Source organism: Carassius auratus, chromosome 20, assembly GCF_003368295.1.
Source record: "Carassius auratus strain Wakin chromosome 20, ASM336829v1, whole genome shotgun sequence".
NCBI lineage: Eukaryota > Metazoa > Chordata > Actinopteri > Cypriniformes > Cyprinidae > Carassius > Carassius auratus.
In genome coordinates, this window is record NC_039262.1 from 13,635,580 (window position 1) to 13,656,529 (window position 20,950).

The 20,950-nt window shown below is 36.0% G+C and overlaps 1 protein-coding gene across 1 annotated transcript in view; it reads right to left on the reverse strand.

Moving 5' to 3' along the window:
* Positions 1-20,950, reverse strand: part of scfd2 (sec1 family domain containing 2) — a 108,607-nt gene that overhangs the window by 33,989 nt on the left and 53,668 nt on the right. Inside the window, exon 5 of the mRNA XM_026291198.1 lies at positions 17,326-17,599. Coding sequence (XP_026146983.1) covers positions 17,326-17,599 — 274 coding nt within the window. The remainder of the gene's footprint in view (positions 1-17,325; positions 17,600-20,950) is intronic.

Genomic DNA, 20,950 nt, shown 5'->3' on the forward strand with positions numbered 1-20,950 from the left:
CAGCACTATGCAGCCCAGATGTGCCTTTCTAGATGCATGCCCTCTCCTCGATTTCCTGTTTCTCCCTCCATCCCTTCATTTCCTCCCCTCTTTTACCTTCCTTTCTTCCCATCATCTCTTGTTTGCAAACTGGTCCCTTCTTATCATGAGAGCGGTCCCATGAAACTCTGGGAAAGACTGAGAAAATGCTCTGCTGTGCCATTTCTGTCTTGATTTCAACTAAAACAAACTCTGTTACATTGTTCTCACACTTTGAGATACACATTGGTGTTTCTTTAACTGAAAAAAGTGTGAGAAATTACATCTGACGTCTGAGGAGCGAATTAACTCAGATTGAAAGCAAATGATAGTTCTGTTTTTGAAAATCTAGTAATGTACACAAACGCCTAAAACTGTGTAATTTTCATGACACAATCCTCATTTTGCAAGACTGCTTTGAGTGGCATATTGTAGGGATGCAGCAGACTACTGCAATATGACGTGCTTTACTGAGACTGTGCTGAACAATATTGGTCGATATAGAGTGCAACTTCCAGTGCCTGGAAGTATTTTTCCCTTTAGTCTTCGTTAAACAGTTATAAGCTATGAACCTAAGCAACCAGCTACCAAATCAACATTGCAAGCAGAATGTGTACTTAACAGATTTAATGCGAGAAAAAAAAAAATACAATCCCACAAAGCATTGTGAATGACAGAGAAATATTAATTAACTGATTTAAAGCTGTGCTTCATGCAGTGGGAGTGGATGGGTGTTTTTGCACCAAAACTTTTGGCACAACTTGTTTTTCACAGTTCTCTGATTGGTGGAGATTTCTATGTAGGTTCATGGGTAATGTAGTTTTCCACCAGCAATTTTACAGTAAATAAAATTGAAAATAATGTGGACTGATGTCTTAAGCACAAGCACATACTATTGAATAACAACCTCATAGCTCTTTAAAGGTTTATGGAGTTCCTTATGAAGTAAATGTTTGGGATTTTTTCTTGCAAACGGCAAATTCCAAACGGCTAATTGCAAAAACGAACTGTTGTACATGCTCATTTCCCTTTGAAGATTGCCATTTTCTTTAACTAATGCTGACTTAAAATAATTTAATAACACTGTTAAATGTAATCTTTAGCAGATCTAAGAATTAATGTTCATTTTCTTCATATAAGTTAACTGATTTTAGTAAATTTTAATTTTAAGCATTTTCTATTATTTATTTATTTAGACAAAGATGTGTAGAATTTGAATATTGTTAATTTTCCAGTTTTGGCTATCACATGAATTTAATTACTGGCCTATCGACATCAGCCAGAATTTTAATATGAATGCCTTCTTAACTGAAATATTAAATACAGTACATTCTCTTACTAACGGTCAGTTTATATTCATCTGAAGTATTTCTGGCTCTTGTTCTATATCATTGAACTAAAACCTTATCCACAAAAGCCTAAACTTGTCAAGCAGACAAAAACAATCAGGCTGACTTATATATAAAACCCAGCAAACACAGCTGAGGATCTAAAGCGCGGAATCATTTTGTTCTAGAAAAAAGGCAAAAAGAATGAGAGAATGTTAGTTTTGAGTTTAATGACTGAAAACAAAGTATGAAACTTGAGTTGGCACACTGCTGACCTATTTCAAGACATGACCGCAGCACACATCAGTAAAGTGAGTGTACGTGTTTAATCAGACATGATGTACTAATTAGCCGATGAGGGCAGTGAAGTGAGTATGTGTAATACGATCTGAGGCTGAAACCTCTGGCTTGGATCTGAGCGTAATGTTCATGAGTGAAACTTGAACTGCACTCGAGTTTTCATAAGCGATATGTGTGCATATGAATGTGTATGCTACGATGACCTCTGCAAGCTCAAATGATATATGAACAAGAGCGGAGGCTCAGTTTAGGGGACAAAATTGTCTCCAGAAGTGAGCTGAGCTTGACAAAACCTCCCTGTAAGGACATACAGGGCAGTCCTTAAAGAGCCACACAGATGGGAAATCAAAAATTACCTGTATTACAGTGTATGATGTAGCTGTCCTTCTGTGTAAACAATGTGCAAATAATTAAACCAAAAAGTACACGATTTATAAAGTTATTGGCTTCTAAAGTAAGGAGTCGACTCTGAATCACTGAAATGAGTCGTTATAGATTTCAAATATTTTGCCTATTATCTCTATGTACGTCACTAGGAACACTTTGCATAATAATCTCCGCCTACCGTGTTGGGAGAAACGGAACTCTGACCTGCCCCACCCCCCCACACAGACGCTCTGTTTGGTGTGAGAGCATCATGTCGAGGAGACCGTTTGTTTTATTTTCACTGCCAAAGAATGAAGATCAGAAGAACCAATGGCTAAAATTCATTTTTACCACAATACCAGCAGTACAACAAATCTTTGTTGTGTTCACAACATTTCACTGATGACTGCTTTCCTAATCTCTGTGAGTACAGCGGGATTTTCAAAGCGTTTGGCCATAAAAGAGGGTTCATTACCAACTTTATTTAGAACAACGAGCATCTCCGAATCACAACGCGAAGTATGATTATGAAGTTATGTGTCTGTTTTCTCCTGAGTGTCTTATCAGTGTGTGTGCTGTCTGCAGCCTTTCTCTGCGCTGATCGACATGTAGAAACACGTCATTAAAATGAAGTGTAACTCTGTGAATACTCAACGAAGAGACATGAGAGAGATATCTATAGAAAGCTTGACATGTCTACTTTAAAACTAAACAAGTGCTGCCGAAAACAGATATTCTATGATAAAGTAATCCATATGAAAACAACGCAATGTCTGTTTTTCATATCTCCCTTCGTTATATGTGACCACGCCCCTGCGCTGAACGCGCTATTCAGATTCAAACTGAAGCACACTTCACACAGAAGAAAAAGCTGTTCAAGTTTTTTATTTTACTGTTTGCTTCGCGGTGAGAGGAATAAGACATAATTCACCCCAAACAGATGCTAACGTATAGTTTACCGTGGAGGTGTGTGCGAACAACCAATCCAATCTGCTTGCATGTTAGTTGACCAATCAAAACACAGTATGCTACCGAAAGGTGGGGTTTAAGGAAAATGAATCTTTTGAACAGCTTCGCGTGAACCGTTTGGGGATCTCTGAGAATTGAGGTAATTTTAAAATGATATTTTGACAAAATGACAATGTTTTTTAACCTTGGATGGATTTAAACCTAATGTACAGGACTTATAAACAGTGATAGGAAGCTTAGAATTTTCATCTTACTGGCTCTTTAAACTGAAAAAAAAATATTCATGAATAAATTAAATAGTATGATCAAATAATATTATATAAAATCAAATAAATGTATATTCCAAATTAAGATAAGTGTGTGTGTGTGTGTGTGTACTCTGGAGAAAGACATGAAGTGTATTTAGTGAGCTGTCATCAGTATTTCACAGGGCTGTTCTGTAGGATAAGTCTCTGGCATGACTTACAGTTATTTCACCAATGATCCAGCATGAAATTCTGCTTTGCTGCCAAACGAAACCACACACAAACCCTCAGTCCACATGAGATGGACCCTTGAGCACAAGTGTTGTAGTAAGTGGGTGTGAATGTATTGCCACATGGATTAATTAATAGCTAGTCTTGAGAGTATTAGTTCAATTGTGTACATACTGTACACACCATTCAAAAATGTATGGCCAGCAAGATTTTGAATCCCAAAAAGAAATTAATTTTATTCGGTAAGGACACGTTATAATGTTACTTTTTATTTATAAACGAATACAAAAAACGTATCATGGTCTTCACAAAAATATTAAAGTTACGTAAAAAAATCTTGCTGACGCTACAAAACTTTTGAAACACCAGACACCAAGAGACCAAACTGGTGAAATACCATTTCCTGTTTAAAGATTATTTACGGCACACAAGCTGAGCTATGCATAACAATCCCAATCATTTTTCATCATTCATTCAAAAAGTCCAAAAGGGAACTAATTGGCTTCTTTCATTTACTTTTTTTTTTTTTTATAAAATGGCATCTGCAATCAGCATTCCAACACACACCAGTTATAATAAAAACTAAAATATTGAATTGAGCCTCATACAAGTGTTCTTCAAATCAATGGGGAGTTTTACGAGAAGAGCTGGTGTTAAATCTTTTTGGTGAGGGAGACACACATTCCACAGGAGGGAGATAAAAAGATGGAAAGAGCAGATGAAAATGAGAGGGCAACCACAAGATCTATTTTCTTCGGAAAATGTGTGAAAATGCCTTTGTGAGAGTCAGCAGCACATAGCAGATGAATCATAGAGCCTCAGCGGCATATTCAGATGAGAGTCATTAATTCATGAGCTCGGGGAGAACAGGCAGAGACCCATGAGGCCTGATTGATGAAAAGACACGATTAAACTTTGATCTTTCCTACGTTTGAGAGAATCGAAGAAACATAATGAGCATGCATGTTCATGGTTATGTAAAACGAATGATATGGGCCTCAATGTTACACAATATTATCAGTCAAATACAGTGTATTTGATGTTGTTGACCCAAAATTTTTATTCTGTCGTCCTTTACTCAATTTACTTCAATTTAAAATAACTGTTTCTATTTTATTTTAATATTGAATTAATTTTCAGCAGCCATTATTCACATCTTCAGTGTCAAAAGATCCTTCAGAAATCATTCTAATATGCTTTTTTGGCAGTCAGGAAAGATCTATTATTATTATTATCAGTGTTAAAAACAGTTGTGCTAACAATTCCCTCATCCTCCATTACTGGCAGTGTACTATAATTATATTAACGCTAATGATAGTGACGTGCGTTAATGCTAGTATTTCCTGTCACTGTTTAAGTTCAGAGATGAAGACTGCCATCTAGCGGTCGGGACATAAACTCAAAATGAAACAACTGCCATGAAACTTGTATGTTTGTATATTTTTTTTCTAAATATCTTTATTCCTTTTTGAGAATCGATACAGTATCGCCAAACAAAATATCGCAATGCGATACGTGTATCGATATTTTCCAACACCCCTAGGTAATAGTGCAGCTTGCCTTAGAAACCCTCCATCTTCCCCAGCTCCACCTCTATAGATCTGCTACGAGCTGATACATGTAGGCTATGTGGGGGTTAATTCATGTATGTTATATTTGCAGCAGCAATATTTCTTCCATACTCATGCCCAAGACCAAATAGATTAACAATCCTTACGTGATTTGTCATGACAGTAATGTCTTTAATCAGTTTTTAATCAGTTTAATGCATCCTTGTTGAAAGTATTGATTTCTTGAAAAAATAAAGTCTTACTGATGACTATATTACATTAATATTATTTTACTAGTGCTCCCAGACTTCTGGACCCCACTGTACACTCATAACATTATTCATACTCTTGTAATTCATGTACTGCTGGTCTGTGTCTTCAGTCTACTTAAATGGAAGCACAAATGCGCAAATCCAGGCCATAAATCTTCAGCGCACAATGTGTTTCATTTGAAGTTTCAATTTGTAGGACCCTAAATTGCAACAGATTTCATATCCAGAGAAAAAAAAAACAAGATGAATGCTCTACCCCATGAGTCATGTGTAATGTAACGCAGTTCTGTTTGTGCATATAACAGCATGGCACACAGTATATGATGATCCGATGGACTGCTCTGCTGGAGGGTAGTGTGAAACTTTCAACTTTCACAACAAAGTGTTTAAGCCACAGCCAGTGACGATTAGAATTAGTGAAATGGGTAAGAACACACACACACACACACAGAAAGCATTTTTACTGACAGTACTAGACAACAGAGGACAGTATCCCAGACTCTGTGCTGCCAGAGAGATTCTGGATAAAGATCTTGACAGCGGATGTGTATTCTAGATTGTTTTTGTGCGCTGAATGGAAACTTTACTTGTATTTAGTGAGAGAGAATATGCAGAGGCCAGACTACTGACTACAGTCTACTAAAGAGTTTTGATTGTATAGATGTTGACTAGATTTCGAATGTTTTTTTTTTTAAAGACATTATTACTTCAACATTATTACTTTATGCTGATTAAAAGTGACAAAGAAAAGATTTTAAATAAATGCTGCTATTTTTTAAATTTTTATCTATTAATAATAATAATAATACAAATGTTTCAGGGTTTCACTAAAATATTAAGAAGTTACTGTTACTGAAAACACTGATTTTATACATCATAACTGAGCAAGCAAATCACAATAATTAATATTTTGCTCAAATGGAGATAAACAAATATGAATAGAACATAGTCACAGAAAGTCATACTAAGCAGCATGAAACATCAATTATTAATTTGCAATGTTATATACAATAATATATTATGGAATGCACAATTGACATAAGTTTATATACTAAGTTTATATTCTCAAATTATGCATTGATGCATTTAGCTCATAAACAATACTAGCTTTATGTTTCATATCATACTGTAAATATTGGCTGCACACACCATTTCAGATTTTTATACAGTAGATGGTGCAACTTAAATAGTGATTTCTGCCACTTAAGTGCTGCAGTCATTGGTTGGGCCCTGCATTCACACCTGAGCCACAGATGTGTAAGAAACACAGGACTATGAATCTCTCTCTCTCTGTGTGTGTGTGTGTGTCAATTAAGACAGAATATTTTAAAAATAAAAGCAAGAATGTGTACATTTGTTCAGGAGATTTAGCTCAGAGTTCAACGGTCCAACAGGAAATTAGAAAAATGGCGGGTGAGCACAAGAGAGTTGTAATTAGGAAAGGCAGAGAACCAGAAAAGCGGTAGATGAGTGAGTGAGAGAGAAGAAAAAGCAGGACAGGAGTAAATGAGAAGCATATTTTGCAGGCTGAGGAGGCAGAAAGGATGAGGTGGATGTATGGCTGGATTAGGGAGCTCTAAGAATGCAGAGGAAATTAAAAAATGAGCTCAAAATAGAGCAAAAAGCACACAGGTTTCAGACTGGATATTTTAGTCTTTCCTAGTGGAGCAAAGGTCACGCTGGTCACCTATATGAGATGTCTGATGATGGAAGAAAATGGTGGGGAGGAGAACCTTAAAGCTGTGGAGGAGTTCAACTATCTCTGAACTTGTGGTTGCTAAGGTGTTCTGGGCGATTGCTTATGTAAGATTCTGGTCCTTGCCTTAGAAAACACCAAAAATCAATAAGACAAAAATCAATTGACACTGTAAAAGTGACAAGGTATATGAGTAGAGAAGGTTATACAAATTCATTAGTGATAAATTTACCTGGTATTGGACTGGAAGTGCAAGCTTAACACAAATGTCTCACAGCTATACTTTAAAAGACACTCAAAAGAAAGAGAAGTCTGTATGTATGTGGAGGCATACAGTACATATTTTCAGAGCTGAAGTGGTAAACTCACACACATGGCCCTTGATGGAAAGCAGCTCTGTGCATCAAAGGGTGAAGATGACCTTGTGTGTGTGTGTGTGTGTGAGTGAGTGAGTGTGTGTGCGTTTGTCAGAAGCATGAAGAAGGCAAGGCAGTGGAACACATTCTGCTCAAGATAAGACTGAAAAATATTGTAAAAAGAAAGAATAAGGCAGGAAGAGAGGAAGCTAAGGAAAGATAGAGAGGAGGAGAACAGGAAAAGAGCACATCAAGTATGTGTTCATCGGAATGAGGCAGAGAAGGCCTTTAACAAAGATATGAAACATCATTTCACCACAGAAATCAATGGTATATCAATTATTATAAATGAGAGTATAATTTTTCTCCATTCATACCCATCACCTATGGGAAGTTCACACACTTTCCAAATAATTCCTATGACGGAAAATAATGAAAACAAAAAACAAAACATAAAAGCCAGAAAATGGATAATTTATCCCTTACTTTTTATAATTACAAAATCATAAATTATGCACAAAGTCATAATGTTTATTTTTATAAAACTAAATAAATCAATACCAAACTTTTTCTTGCATTTTAAGAGAATTACACTTAAACTGTACCATATTATCAGTCAGTGGTGGATGAAGTACACAAATCAAGTACTTGAGTAAAAGTACAGATACGTATAGTAAAATATTACTCCAGTAAAAGACTTGAGAAAGGAAAGACAGGGTTAGTGTGGTGGAGTGAAGAGCAGAATATAGGGGCCGTTCCCCCTGGCTCGGGCCTTGATTAACACCAGACCTCCAAACAGGAAATGACCCGGCCAACGTCGTGCAATGGGAGGCCTTCCATCTGGAGCCCAGCACTGTGCAAGCCTCGAACACACACATCTGAACGACCAGAACAAAAGAGCCATAAAAACCTACACCGATTTCACCAAAACCAAAATGATTAAGAAAGCTCACCATTTTCACTGCTAATTCCACTCATTACAGCAGAATAAAAATGTCTGCCACAGATAATGAATTCAATCCCACAAGCAGAGAGACAAAAGAAACAATGTAAACAGAATTATGTTAGTAGGCTGACTGTTGTTTCTGCTGTAATTCAGTGATTTTAGTAGGAAAGAAAATAATCTAAACTTATAAATGTCACAAAGAATATTTCCTTATTTAAAAGTAAAACAAAAAAATAGTAATTCATTAAAACAAAAAACAAACAAAAGAAAGAAAAAAACACAAAAAATAAAAAAAATTTAACAAATGAACAAAAAGCAAAACTATATAAAACAAATGGCAAAACAAAATGAATGAAAAATCAATGAAGCAGACAAAGCAGAACAAAACAAAACAAAAATCAAAACAGCTATTAGAGGCAAAACAATGAACTCAAGAAGATGCAACATTTTGGAGACTGAAAGCACAATTGTTGACATGCAGAGAGATGGAGAGAGAGGGAGGGAAAAAAGTTGCATCTCTGCAGTGACCCAGACAGAGACAGACAAGCATGCGTAAAGGGCAAGCAGGACAGACCCCAAGAGAGGACAAACAGAGCTAGAGAGAGTGTGTTGGACTGTGAGTGAGTAATCTCAACCATTCCCAAAGGAGTGATATGACCAGAAAGAATGTGGACGTGTGTTTGGCTGCATGTAAGACGGCAGGGACTGTCCCCTCGCTCGTGTTTGTCTGTCGAGTACGAGTGACCCCTGCAGCTATGATTACTGTTTAAAGCCTCTTTATGAGCTGAAGGGTTTCCTGTCACAAATAAGTGCTAACTGCATTTATTAGACTTTTACTTCCTTCATGAACATACAGTATATATACACACACACACACACACTTAAACTGTTACTGAAATATCCTGCAGGCAAATTGTGATTGGATGATACTAGTGGTGAGATCCTCCAATCAGTAAGCTTGTCTGGTTGTGCCTCCTGTCCTGGAGATGAGGATTTTTTCATTTCCTTTAATTAAAGGGATTTTAAAAAAAAAATCCTTCAAATTAAAACATGGCTGCTAATTTCCTCTGAAGAAACCAGTTTGTACAAACCACTGCTGTTATTATGTGTGTACTACAAATATAAATTGTACTTTTGCCTTAGTCTTCATTGCATGATTATTGCAAAGTTGTTTTTTGATTAATGTCAAAAACATTCACACAAATATGAATGAACATGGACACAGAAGGAACACATCATTAGATATGATATCTGATTTCTCACCAAAACAAACCTACACATCCACTCTATCCCTCATATCCATATCCATATCATCTCCAGAGAGACCTCCCAGCACGATCCCCTGCTGCCTATGGTTCCCACAATGACTAGTGAAAGATATAGAAAAAAGAAAAAATATATATATTCTCTTTTTTTTTTCTGTCATGTACTCTGTCAATGTGTTAGTGCAGATGCAATTGTACTTGTGTTTGTATTTGGTTTTAACATGTGTATTTATGAAGGATGAAACACTCCTGGCTGAAAGGATGAAGTGGGATTTACGGTTTTTAATGTATATATGTGTAGTTAAATCCCCGGGAAAATAGAAATGATGTGCATGCGTTTATGTGCTGGGACACATTCAGGTCATGCATGGCATTTCTACATGTACTGTACATGTGTGTTAACAGTTGAGCGTACGTTTTTAGTTGAGTGTATGTTTATTTCTGCAGTTTTTGACTGCTTTCCAAAATATGTCTGTGTGCATTTATGAATTAAACATATGTGCACTTATAAGTGTATTAATAATTTTGCTGACAGATATTTTGTTTCTGTGACTCCTCATAACACACACATAAAGCTGGCACATATTTAGAAGATCATTAATAATGAATGATGACTCCGTGATATTATTAGAATTCATCCTAAACAAAAGTTAAACTTTATAACACTGATAGAAATTCAACAATATTGCAATTCGGGCAGATATAGGACAGTTATTACTATATGATCAGACTAAATAACCAATAAAATAGCTGATATTAATATTCAGTATCATTTTGTGTAAATAAGCTTAAAAAAAAAGAAAGAAAAGCAAGCAAATAAATAAATCCTACAAGTGGATGAAGTCATCATGGTATTTGAGTATGAAAAACTAATATTAATTCTGTGATTTGCTAAAGATTATAAGATAACAGTTATCAAATAAATATTTTTTCAGCAGTCATTCGTTATTAAGTTTTCAAATTAACAATTTCCTGTAAGCAGTGGCAGTAAAAAGAATGAATGAAAACAGTGACATTTTTTAATCACTTTCTTAATAAAATTTCTTATCAATGCCACTCTTCTACAGAGTCAAAATGTAAAAAAACTGTTCCGTCTTTGGAATTATGCTGTACAAGTATAATTTTTTTCAACCCCCTATTAGAGACACCTTTTCATAATCCGAAGAGTTATCAATGGATAAAATCACTGATATAAAATAAAACATCTTGTATCACTTGGAAATCCCACCTGTTAATGGGCTGCAACCACTTATTTATGCTGACTTTAAAACTTGACGTTGCCAGCAGACATTAATATCATTCAATATCATAAATCATAAACCATAACAAAGAACAGACTCTCTTCTATTTCTATTACTCTTCAATGTTCAAAGCGCCGAGCCATTCTGAAATCAGGTCTGTGATTCATATGCTATCCATCAGCTCCTAATTCAGACAATACCGCTCTATAAACAGTCTTCAAAGTTTTATTTATTGATGGGGCTCGTCCAGTTCTATAAACAGACACAGTAGCACACCATCGCGCTGTTTTCAGAAAGTCAACACCTCCGTCAATAACATTCTGTGTTTCACACAAAACCATCTGAAGCCATCCAATTACATTTGCCTCCTCAGCTCAACAGGGAGCCTCTTCATCCAATCATATTTCTTGTTTCATAGCAGTAGTGATAGTTCAGGTACCACATGTGGATTTGGCTGTAGATAACTCCACTAAAGAACTTGTTTCCTATGATGTAAGTCTGAAATTGAAACATTTTCCTAGATAAACAGACTTGCGCTTTAATCAAAAGCAGAGACAAACACCCACTTACACACATACATAAGTTACTGACAACCATTAAAGCCAGATTCAGAGTCAGGCACATTCTCATTCACATTCTACAGGAGTGAGAACACTCCTCTGTCCATCCTCTAGTGAATTCATCCATCTCTTAGCTCTGATCTGCTCTTCAACCTTTCTCTTTTTGGAGGAACTCGACAGCCTCACCTCTGACTCTACACCTGCTGCGTGTGAAGCCACAATGCTTCAGTGATGACAGCGCTGAACCCCAATAACATCATAATAAGATGCTGCAGCAAACACCCCTGCACTGCTGTAGATCAAACTCACAGAGAGAAACTAAGACTGCCATCGCAAGCACAATATGTAATTATATAGACAGATAAATGTATAAGCAGACAATCATTATAGTGAATCAGGTTGTTTGGTTCTTAAAACTATTAATTAATTAATTAATTAATTAGTCCCTGCACAGTCCTATTTAGTTGCTATAATAAAAACCAATATATTTATTTAGCAAAATGAATAAATTTTCAACATAAAATAATATTAAAATAATCGCTTATCACACACAGACACACACACACACACACATATATATAGATTCCCCCATTACGATGCAGCACGATCTGATTTCAATTTAGTTCCATTCAACATAATGCAATTCGATGCAATATGATACAATGGAAAAAAATATGATTGCTTTTATTTTCTTAGGTTCAGACAGACAGCAAATTCTAAATTAACTTAAGTGTCTTCTGACTTCTAACGGCTCGAGGCCTGTGGTATAAAACAATTTTTCCAAATAAACCAGCCTTATTTCAGGTAGTCTGACTCATTGTCAAATGATTTGTTTCCATAAATCAAATTTAACATAGATCAAGCTCAGTCACTGTGGCCATTTATGCTGGGAAACTAACCTGGTCCGGGACTGGATAACTGTCAGGCTGAGCTCCTCTTAACACAATGATTCTCTCACCTAGAATTATAGCCATGTTGCTTTTCTCTCTGGTTTTATGACAGCTGTACCTAATTATGCTAGCAGAACAGATAGCAGAACATTAGAATCTAAAAATGCTCTACAAAAAGACTCAATTTTAATGTTACATTAAATAATTAAATTAAAGGTGGGGTAAGTATTGAAAAAAAAAAAAAAAAAGAAAAAGAAAGAAACCTTAAGAAAAATGACCAAAATGAATGATGCATCGAAAATACATTTTGGTCCAAAAATAGCAAAAACTACCAAGTCAGTGCTGAATAAAATTGTAGTTTTTGCTATTTTTGGACCAAAATGTATTTTCGATGCTTCAACAAATTCTAACTGACCCTCTGATGTCACATGGACTTTGATTATGTTTTTCTTACCTTTCTGGACATGGACAGTAGACGTACACACAGCTTCAATGGAGGGACTGAGAGCTCTCGGACTAAATCTAAAATATCTTAAACTGTGTTCCAAAGATAAACGGAGATCTCACGGGTTTGGAACGACATGAGGTTGAGTCATTAATGACATAATTTAGATTTTTGGGTGAACTAACCCTTTAACTCATTTGAGCTTAGTAATTAGGACTGTATTAGATTACATTTTATTTACCCATTACAATACTCCCTTTACAGCTATCGTGAAAACACACTTGCCATGGTGTATCAATTTGATTTGATCGACATTAAGGACTATAATACTTGCTTTTCCTCATGTCTCCATTGCACAGCAGCAGTGATGAGAGAACACGCTTGAGAAACAGTTTAGAGAGGAGAAATCAATCTATGTATAAAATATTGGTCACAGATTCCTGGTCACTTTCTAAACAATAAAACCACAGTATATAGCCCATTCACTTTTGTAAATATATAAACAAATCGGTTTTTGCTGATGCAAATATGTTAGTAACGATGCATCACAATACAAATCTCAACTTGTATCTGATGCACACTTTTTTAAATCGATGCATTGCATTGTTAACTTTTTATGCCGATGCACAGAGAGAATCAATGAGTATTCCCATCCCTAAGACAAACAGAAAGAAAGAATGATAATTAGAATGATAGCATAATAGGAGAACGATAGGTAGAGACATAGAATGATAGATAGAATGACAGAATAACAGACAGACAGGCAGGCAGGGTTAAAGAATGATGCACAAGATGTTCTAGAACAATACACAGACAGACAAGATGAATAGATAGATAGATAGACAGACAGACAGATGGATAGACAGATAAAACAGAGCTAGATAAATATTGAATAAGACAGATAAAATGACAGAATGGGCAGCTGATGTTGGTAAACAGGCCGGCACAGATAATGAAAGACAGCTGTGAAGGTTACACCAGCACTTCCAGCATCAGCCCGTCTGTAATCATGACGCTCTGTAATCCACCTCCCCTGAGAAGGCAAACGCATCTTATCTCACCCCCTGTATGTGTATGTATGCTCAGCCAGGCTTCTCTGCTGTGTATTTATGCTGGGGTGTACGTCCTGTTATTCAAGAGTTTAAGAGAATACGTTGATGTGTGTTAGTTTGATTATGTCTGTGTGTGTTTCTTTCTCGGCTGATTTTCTGCGGATTTAAAAATGAGAGTCAGAGCAGAGCGGTTCCCATGCTGACCAGGGCTGAGTTCATGTGTGTGTGTGTGTGTGTGTGTGTGTGTGTGCGTAAGCGGCTCGTTCCCATAGCGACCAGGTTTCAAGTAGAGCCTGCTTTCCATTCTGACCAATTTAATTGAGCCGAATGTCACAATCAATATATATTTCACCGAACACATGCACGGCACTGGTACAAGAACACCAGCCACAGCTGCACGTTCTTTCATTGTTAAATAATCTGATTGTTACGCTGATGATGAAAACACATGGCAGAAGTTTCATCACACGTGCGTCCAGGCTCACACGTCAACGTTCATACGCTCAGAAACTCTACAAATAACTGTCAATGAGCGGTCGGTCATACATTTGCCTGGACACACCTGGTGTGCATTGGCACTGTAATTGGCAGTCCTGTGTTTATATGAGAGTCATAAGCTTTAAAAGACAGAGGGAGGGAACGAGGGGCCCCTCAGCCGAGCAGAGCAGGAAGTTAGCAAGAGCCAAAGCATTCTTCATTAATGCAAAAGAAGAAGAAAAAGACAAGAACAAAAGAGCAAGTAAAAGAAAGCGAATATTCATTATAATATTACATTTAATGTTAACTTTTACTGCATAAAATATTGTTACAGAAGTATAGTAGTCATCATTAATGTGAGATGAGAAAAAAAAAGAAAATAATGATGTATGAAAATGTAATGCATATATAATGTTAATACATATAATATAATACATATGATAAATTATTATTATTATTTTTATTATTATTATACAGAATAAGTGTTAGAATGAAAGCAAACAAATGTAAAAATTATTTATAATTTTTATAGTATTATATAAATAACCACATAAATAAATAAATAAATAAATATATATATATATATATATATATATATATATATATATATATATATATATATATATATATATATATATAAAATGTATTAGGTGTTTTTATTAACTTATTTTTATTATTTAATTAGTATTATTATTATTAATATAATTATTATTATCACATAATTACATGTTATGATAAAATCAAACTACACACACATTTACTATTAAATAAATAATACTGTATAATATCACAGCTTTAATTCTTAATGGAGCTTCAAGCTCGAGGAAGCGTATGCTCATGTATGCTCAAGTTACAACATATTTTCCAACAATCGCAATGCTGCATCATGCCAGCTTGTTCCTTTCTGAAGCCCACAGGTACGGAAACATTCATTAAACTTAAAAACCCTGATTCCAACCACACTAACACACACACACAAAGATTTGAAAGACACGGTAAAGATGGAGGACCACACGCCAGTCTGACCACTGTGGCAAAGCATCTATTAGACGCTCTCGAAGGCCGCGCAGATGGCGACTCTCTTAGGGTGTGTCCACCAGCCTAATGGGCACTTTGAATTTCACTTTAGTACAACATCAAATCATCGCAGGAGTAAAACAACTTTATATACACACACTTGCACACAGAGACCTCAAGGATGGAAAAGTTGAGCTTGTAGTCATGTTTCCAAAGATGCACGGCACACACTCTTTTGAGAAACCTCCATGTAACCTTGAATACACAACATTATGTAGGCGGCAAGCAAAAATGACTAAGAAACTGAAGCCTTGGGAATGAGTTGGTTTGAAGTGCAGCGAGTGTACAGAGTTCATTCCTGCCTTCACAAATCAAGCCGAATCAGGTTTACAGGCTCTCATATGGGCCACAGATTCAGATGGCTTCCATCAACTGTCACCAAACGAAAGCGAGAGCATGAAAAAAAAAAGAGGAAAAAAAGGGAAAGGAGAACGTTTGAGGAAAAAGTAAATCAAAGATTTGAATCTTTTACTTTGGAAGTGGATTCCACCCTAAAAGCGAGCAGTGTGTTAGCGCGTGTGTGTGTGTGTGTGTGACTAATGGAGTGTGAGGGTGGTGAGTGCGTATTCCTGAAGACAAAAGAACATTTACATTTATTCATTTAGCAGATGCTTTCATCCAAAGCAAGCATTTTTATCCTAAACAAGACAGAAGGCAGAGGTGTTTCCCTTCATTCATCTCAATCACTCAATCACTTTACAGTCTCCATCCATTTCATATAATCTTGACTTGTATCTGTTGCAGCTTACCTGGAGCTGTATTTTTGAAGGTTTTTTGCTAATATGACAATTTACTTGACAGCAAAGCCAAAGATTTTAGAGCGCTCGCGCTGTAATCATTTGATTATACTGACAGAACAGCTGATTTGGTGGTTGCCTAGCAACATAAAACGGCTCTTTAAAAAGTCACCAAAAAAAGCCAGTGCATCTCAGAGCTAAAAAACATGTTTGGTCTGATCTGGGACTTATTTGATGAAAGCTTTAGTAATATTGTCAAATAACAATAATATGTGAAATTTAAAATGTCTGTTTACCATTTTTAATATAGTTTAAAATGTAATTTATTACAGTGACAGCAAAGCAGAATTTTTTAGCAGACGTCATTTCACTTCACTTTTAATTTTTAAAGCTGCATTCTGTGGTGCTCTCATGATGCACGTCAAAGACTGACACAGAAGAGAAGAAACTGTTGAATAAAATCATAATTTCTTAGCAAAAAAATATTGCAATGAACCATTGCTGTCAAATGGACTATTTTAATGTCCTTATTACCTTTGTGGGCCTTGAACATGTCAGTTGTGTTGCGATGCAGGGTCAGAAAGCTCTCAATTTGTGTTCTGAAGATGAACAAAGGTCTTACAGGACAACATAACGACATAAGGGTGCGTAATTACAGACAGAATTTTCATTTTTGGGTGGACTATCTCTAAGTTGTCCCATCTTTAATATAACTGATATGGTACCAATATTGTGCATCTCTACAAAAATGGCAGTAGATGTAGATGAACATGTACACTGTCTCTCAATAACAGGAGCTCACGGAATCTACATGAATAAAAGAATGAGCAAAATCTTGCATGTCACACCTCAGGACATGTCCAAAGATGACACCATCTATGTGTATGTACAGTATGTGTGTGTCATGAGACATTGAATGGTTCCAACTTATAGCGGTTTGGGTGAATGGCTCTGGTTTGTCAGGGTCCCATTACAGGGCGATCAGTGTTGTTCTTGTTCCACTGATGTATGTAGTTTTGAAGTGGAGGTTAGAGCAGCTGTGCAGCGGCTGTGCTGGTGGCTGTTTTAATGTTGTTTAAATGTTTCAGCACTAATCACTAGTGTGTTACATTGAGATTGGGCTTGACAGCTTCATGAGAAGTCACTCAGTGATGTGGAAACTTAGTGACAATAATGTGACAGTAATCATTAGTAATCTACTCTTCCTATCAACCCACAAATGACTGACTTCGAGTTGTCTCAATACATTACTGCTTTATTCTAAGGGTACTGGGATCATGTTGAAGTAGTATTCCACCACTTACCTGTGATCTCCTGCAGCAGAGGGCTTAATGAGGTCTGCCGGGTGAGTCGGAGTGTCAGTGCGCCAATCAACTCATTTTCCACCTTTTCAACACGTTTTTCCTCATCAGCACCACCTGGACATGCTTCCTTGGCCACAGAGTACACATAGACCAGCAGCACCAGAAGATCATCCACACTCAGATCACCAGAGTCAGAACCTGTTCCAGACTCACTGGACTTTATGAGGGGAAGAAGTTGTTTCAGAACGTCTGCCAGGTCCGAATCCCCCAAGGCCTGCAGAGCAGAGACAAGAGATTCGTCAGCACTATTAAGACTATTAAAAAATGTAGCATCGCATATATCAAACTACAGCTGTGACATTGATCCAGCAGGAATTACATAGTTCTGCTATAGTTATTTCCAGGACACAATCAATCATTATGTTAGAGACCTCCACCACAGCCTTTTCCACTTCTGCGTATGTTAAATTCTTTAGAAAATCAAGTCTGAAGGGAGCAATTACTCGTTCAAACCATGAACTAATACCTAATTCGGTTACTGAGCAAATTTGTGAATGAGAATTGCAAAAATATCTTTTAAAGCGTAAGTATATGCCTCTGGAAAAAAAAGTGAATTTATCTGATCAAACATATAGTAAAAATAGCAATACTGTGAAATATTATTATAATAAAAAAATGAAGAAAATGCAACTTTTCTATTTTAATATGTTTTAAAATAGAATTGTGTCACATGTCACATGATCCTTCAGAAATCATTCTAATAAAATGCTGTTTTGTTTTTTGAAGAAATAAAAAAAATGAAGATAATTGTTTCAAGATTCTCTTATAGAATTTGAACATTTTGTAACAAATTTAAATGTCTTTACTGTTACTTTTGAACAATTTAATGCATCCTTACTGAATAAGTAACTTCTTAAACGTCTTTTTTTATATAATACTTTTTTTGAATGGTAGCATGTTCAATATATTCAGATAAATATAATGTGTCATAACACTATAAAAAACACAATTATTGGTAACGCTTTACTTAAAGCCTTAATGTATAATGCATTCTAAAACGTTGTAATGCATTAATTATGCCTTGTAATGCACCTTATAATGCACTGTACAGTCTCATGAATAATTGTTACCTCAGTTATTACTACATTCTAATACTTTCAGTATAAATTCATTACTATGCATTTTAAAGGTGGTTATAATTATTTATGAGAAGACAATGTATTACAATGCACATTATTAATAATTAAAATGCATTATACACTTTAATAACACTTTATAATTATACATAAAGGCTTTAAGTAAAGGGTTACACAATAATTTACTGTATATATATATATATATATATATATATATATATATATATATATATATATATATATATATATATATATATATATATTTAAAGTATTTTATTATTTTTAATTAGATTTAAATGTATAATGCCATCAATTCCTAGCCTGCATTTAGTAGTTGCAAGGCATTTAAAGTTGCCTTACATAGGGAATCTCTGAATGGGAATATTTATGCCCAACCAAGGTTAAGTGCAGAATACCCAGAAAAGTTTCCTTAAATGATATCTCTGTTATGCCATCTGTCTACAGGAGGCGATATCAGAACAAATTCAACTGGAAAAGCTGCTCGGTTTACACGAGGACAGACCGTTGAGATACACATCAGTGTGTTTTTGTGTGTCTGAGAATGATTGCGTGCGTGTGTTAGAGCTTGTGTGCATTAAAAAACCTCCAAAATCTAATAACCTTGAGGATGGATTTCATTTGCAATGAAAAAGCGTCCCTATTGAGCTCAACAGAGCTGTTCTGCCCAACACAAACACGGTTTCTCTCTCTGGAGAGAGCTGAACTGGCCTTGCTTCAAAATCTCATATCTGAAAACTACAAAATCCTCCCTCTGAGCCTGAGAGTAAAATGACAACCAAACAATACATTCCAAAGCACTGAAACACGGAGTCTCAGGCCACTAGGCCCCCGCGTGTCATCCTTCCTTCCGAACATGAGCGGCCCACCTGAATCATCTTATGAGGTAACCATTATCAGCCAGAAGAGAATAAATGGAGTGTGTTGTAGGTTATTCTCTCACAGTTAATGTAATTCCACACCGTTACCTGCTTTAGTGGATGAGATTCCCCATTGCATACAGAATTTAGATTCATATATTTAACGTACTTTTTTTCTCGTGACTTTTAGAAGTTTTGGACTGTTTTCTGGGGGAACTCAAAGAGCTTAAGGAAGTCGAACCCCAGCGGGCTAATTCAGATCTGTGCACCATGTAACCTCCCAGCCAGACCGCCAGGATATAAGGGACTCACTCTTTCTCCATCGGATATAATCATCCTAAATCAGGCCTGGAAATGTAGGGAGGACATTGCCTGGAATCGGATTGAGTCACACCTGTGATGCATCAATCCATAAACGAAAGGATACATATTTAAAGAAAGTTTGTGAACCATTGTGAATCGATTCAATTTTTTTAGGAAATCATTAATAACAAACAATCCAATTCTGTCAGAAGTGGAATTGGAAATGGAAGTGGGTCTGGTAAGCCAATGCTCAAATTCTTCTGATGATGGTTTGGTTGCCAATTTTTTTTATGCAGGTTAAAAGGTTGCTCAGAAATTTTGGAGACCTGTGCAAAGTAGTTGGTTAAGAAGGATCAGAAAATCCATGAAATCTTGAAACAAACACACAGGCATCAACAAGATGAGCATATAAGAGAACAGACCATCATCATGTAATCTAAATGACATTACATATAATTCATCACTTAACTTGAGAATGTGCAAAATGACAAAACACTTCGTCACCGGACATTGCAATCAGTAATTCTGGTAAGGAGATAAACAAACATGAGCACAACATCCAGTCTTGTTCTTGTTTCTGAATCAAAGCCCAGATCTGTGTCTGACAATGAGTGCAAATCAAGAGAAACAAGACAAACTCCCTCAAAGGCACGTGACTCACACCAACCTCTACCACAGACACATTTTTATCCTTTGACATTGTGAAATCGACACTATGCGGAACCCTTAGCCCAAATATTTGTGAAACAGAGCTTAGGCGTTCTCTTTTCTATTTCATTTACTGATGAAAGAAAGATGAGAGACAGAGATGGAGGGGGATACAGAGAAAGAGAGCATGAAAAAGAGAATTCTTTTATGATGTTGTCACTGCATCATGATGGTAAGAGATATTCTACATCTTTGATTGGTAATGGACCGTAACATCATCTGACCTCACAAACTACATAAAAGGACACCCAAATGCATTCGCTCAGTAAGATTCTGTGCTAGAAAGGATAAAAGGTGCTAGGGCCGTTATGCACCTACTTGATTTTTGACTACCTCACTTCGTAGTCAAGGCAAGCTAAGACACAATCAGAGGGAAAACACACCTGGTAGTTAACATCCAGATTTTTTCAGCTTCTATAGTCCCGACTTCTACTTGACCTGCTAACATTTTGGCGCTATACACACTGGTTCTAACACAAACATTTTACATTTATATTTTGATAGGTTTCATATTAGGAAATGATTTTATGAATATTATTTATAATTATGATTATTTTTTATTAAAATGCTCTTTTGCATAATAATATTCAATAATATCTA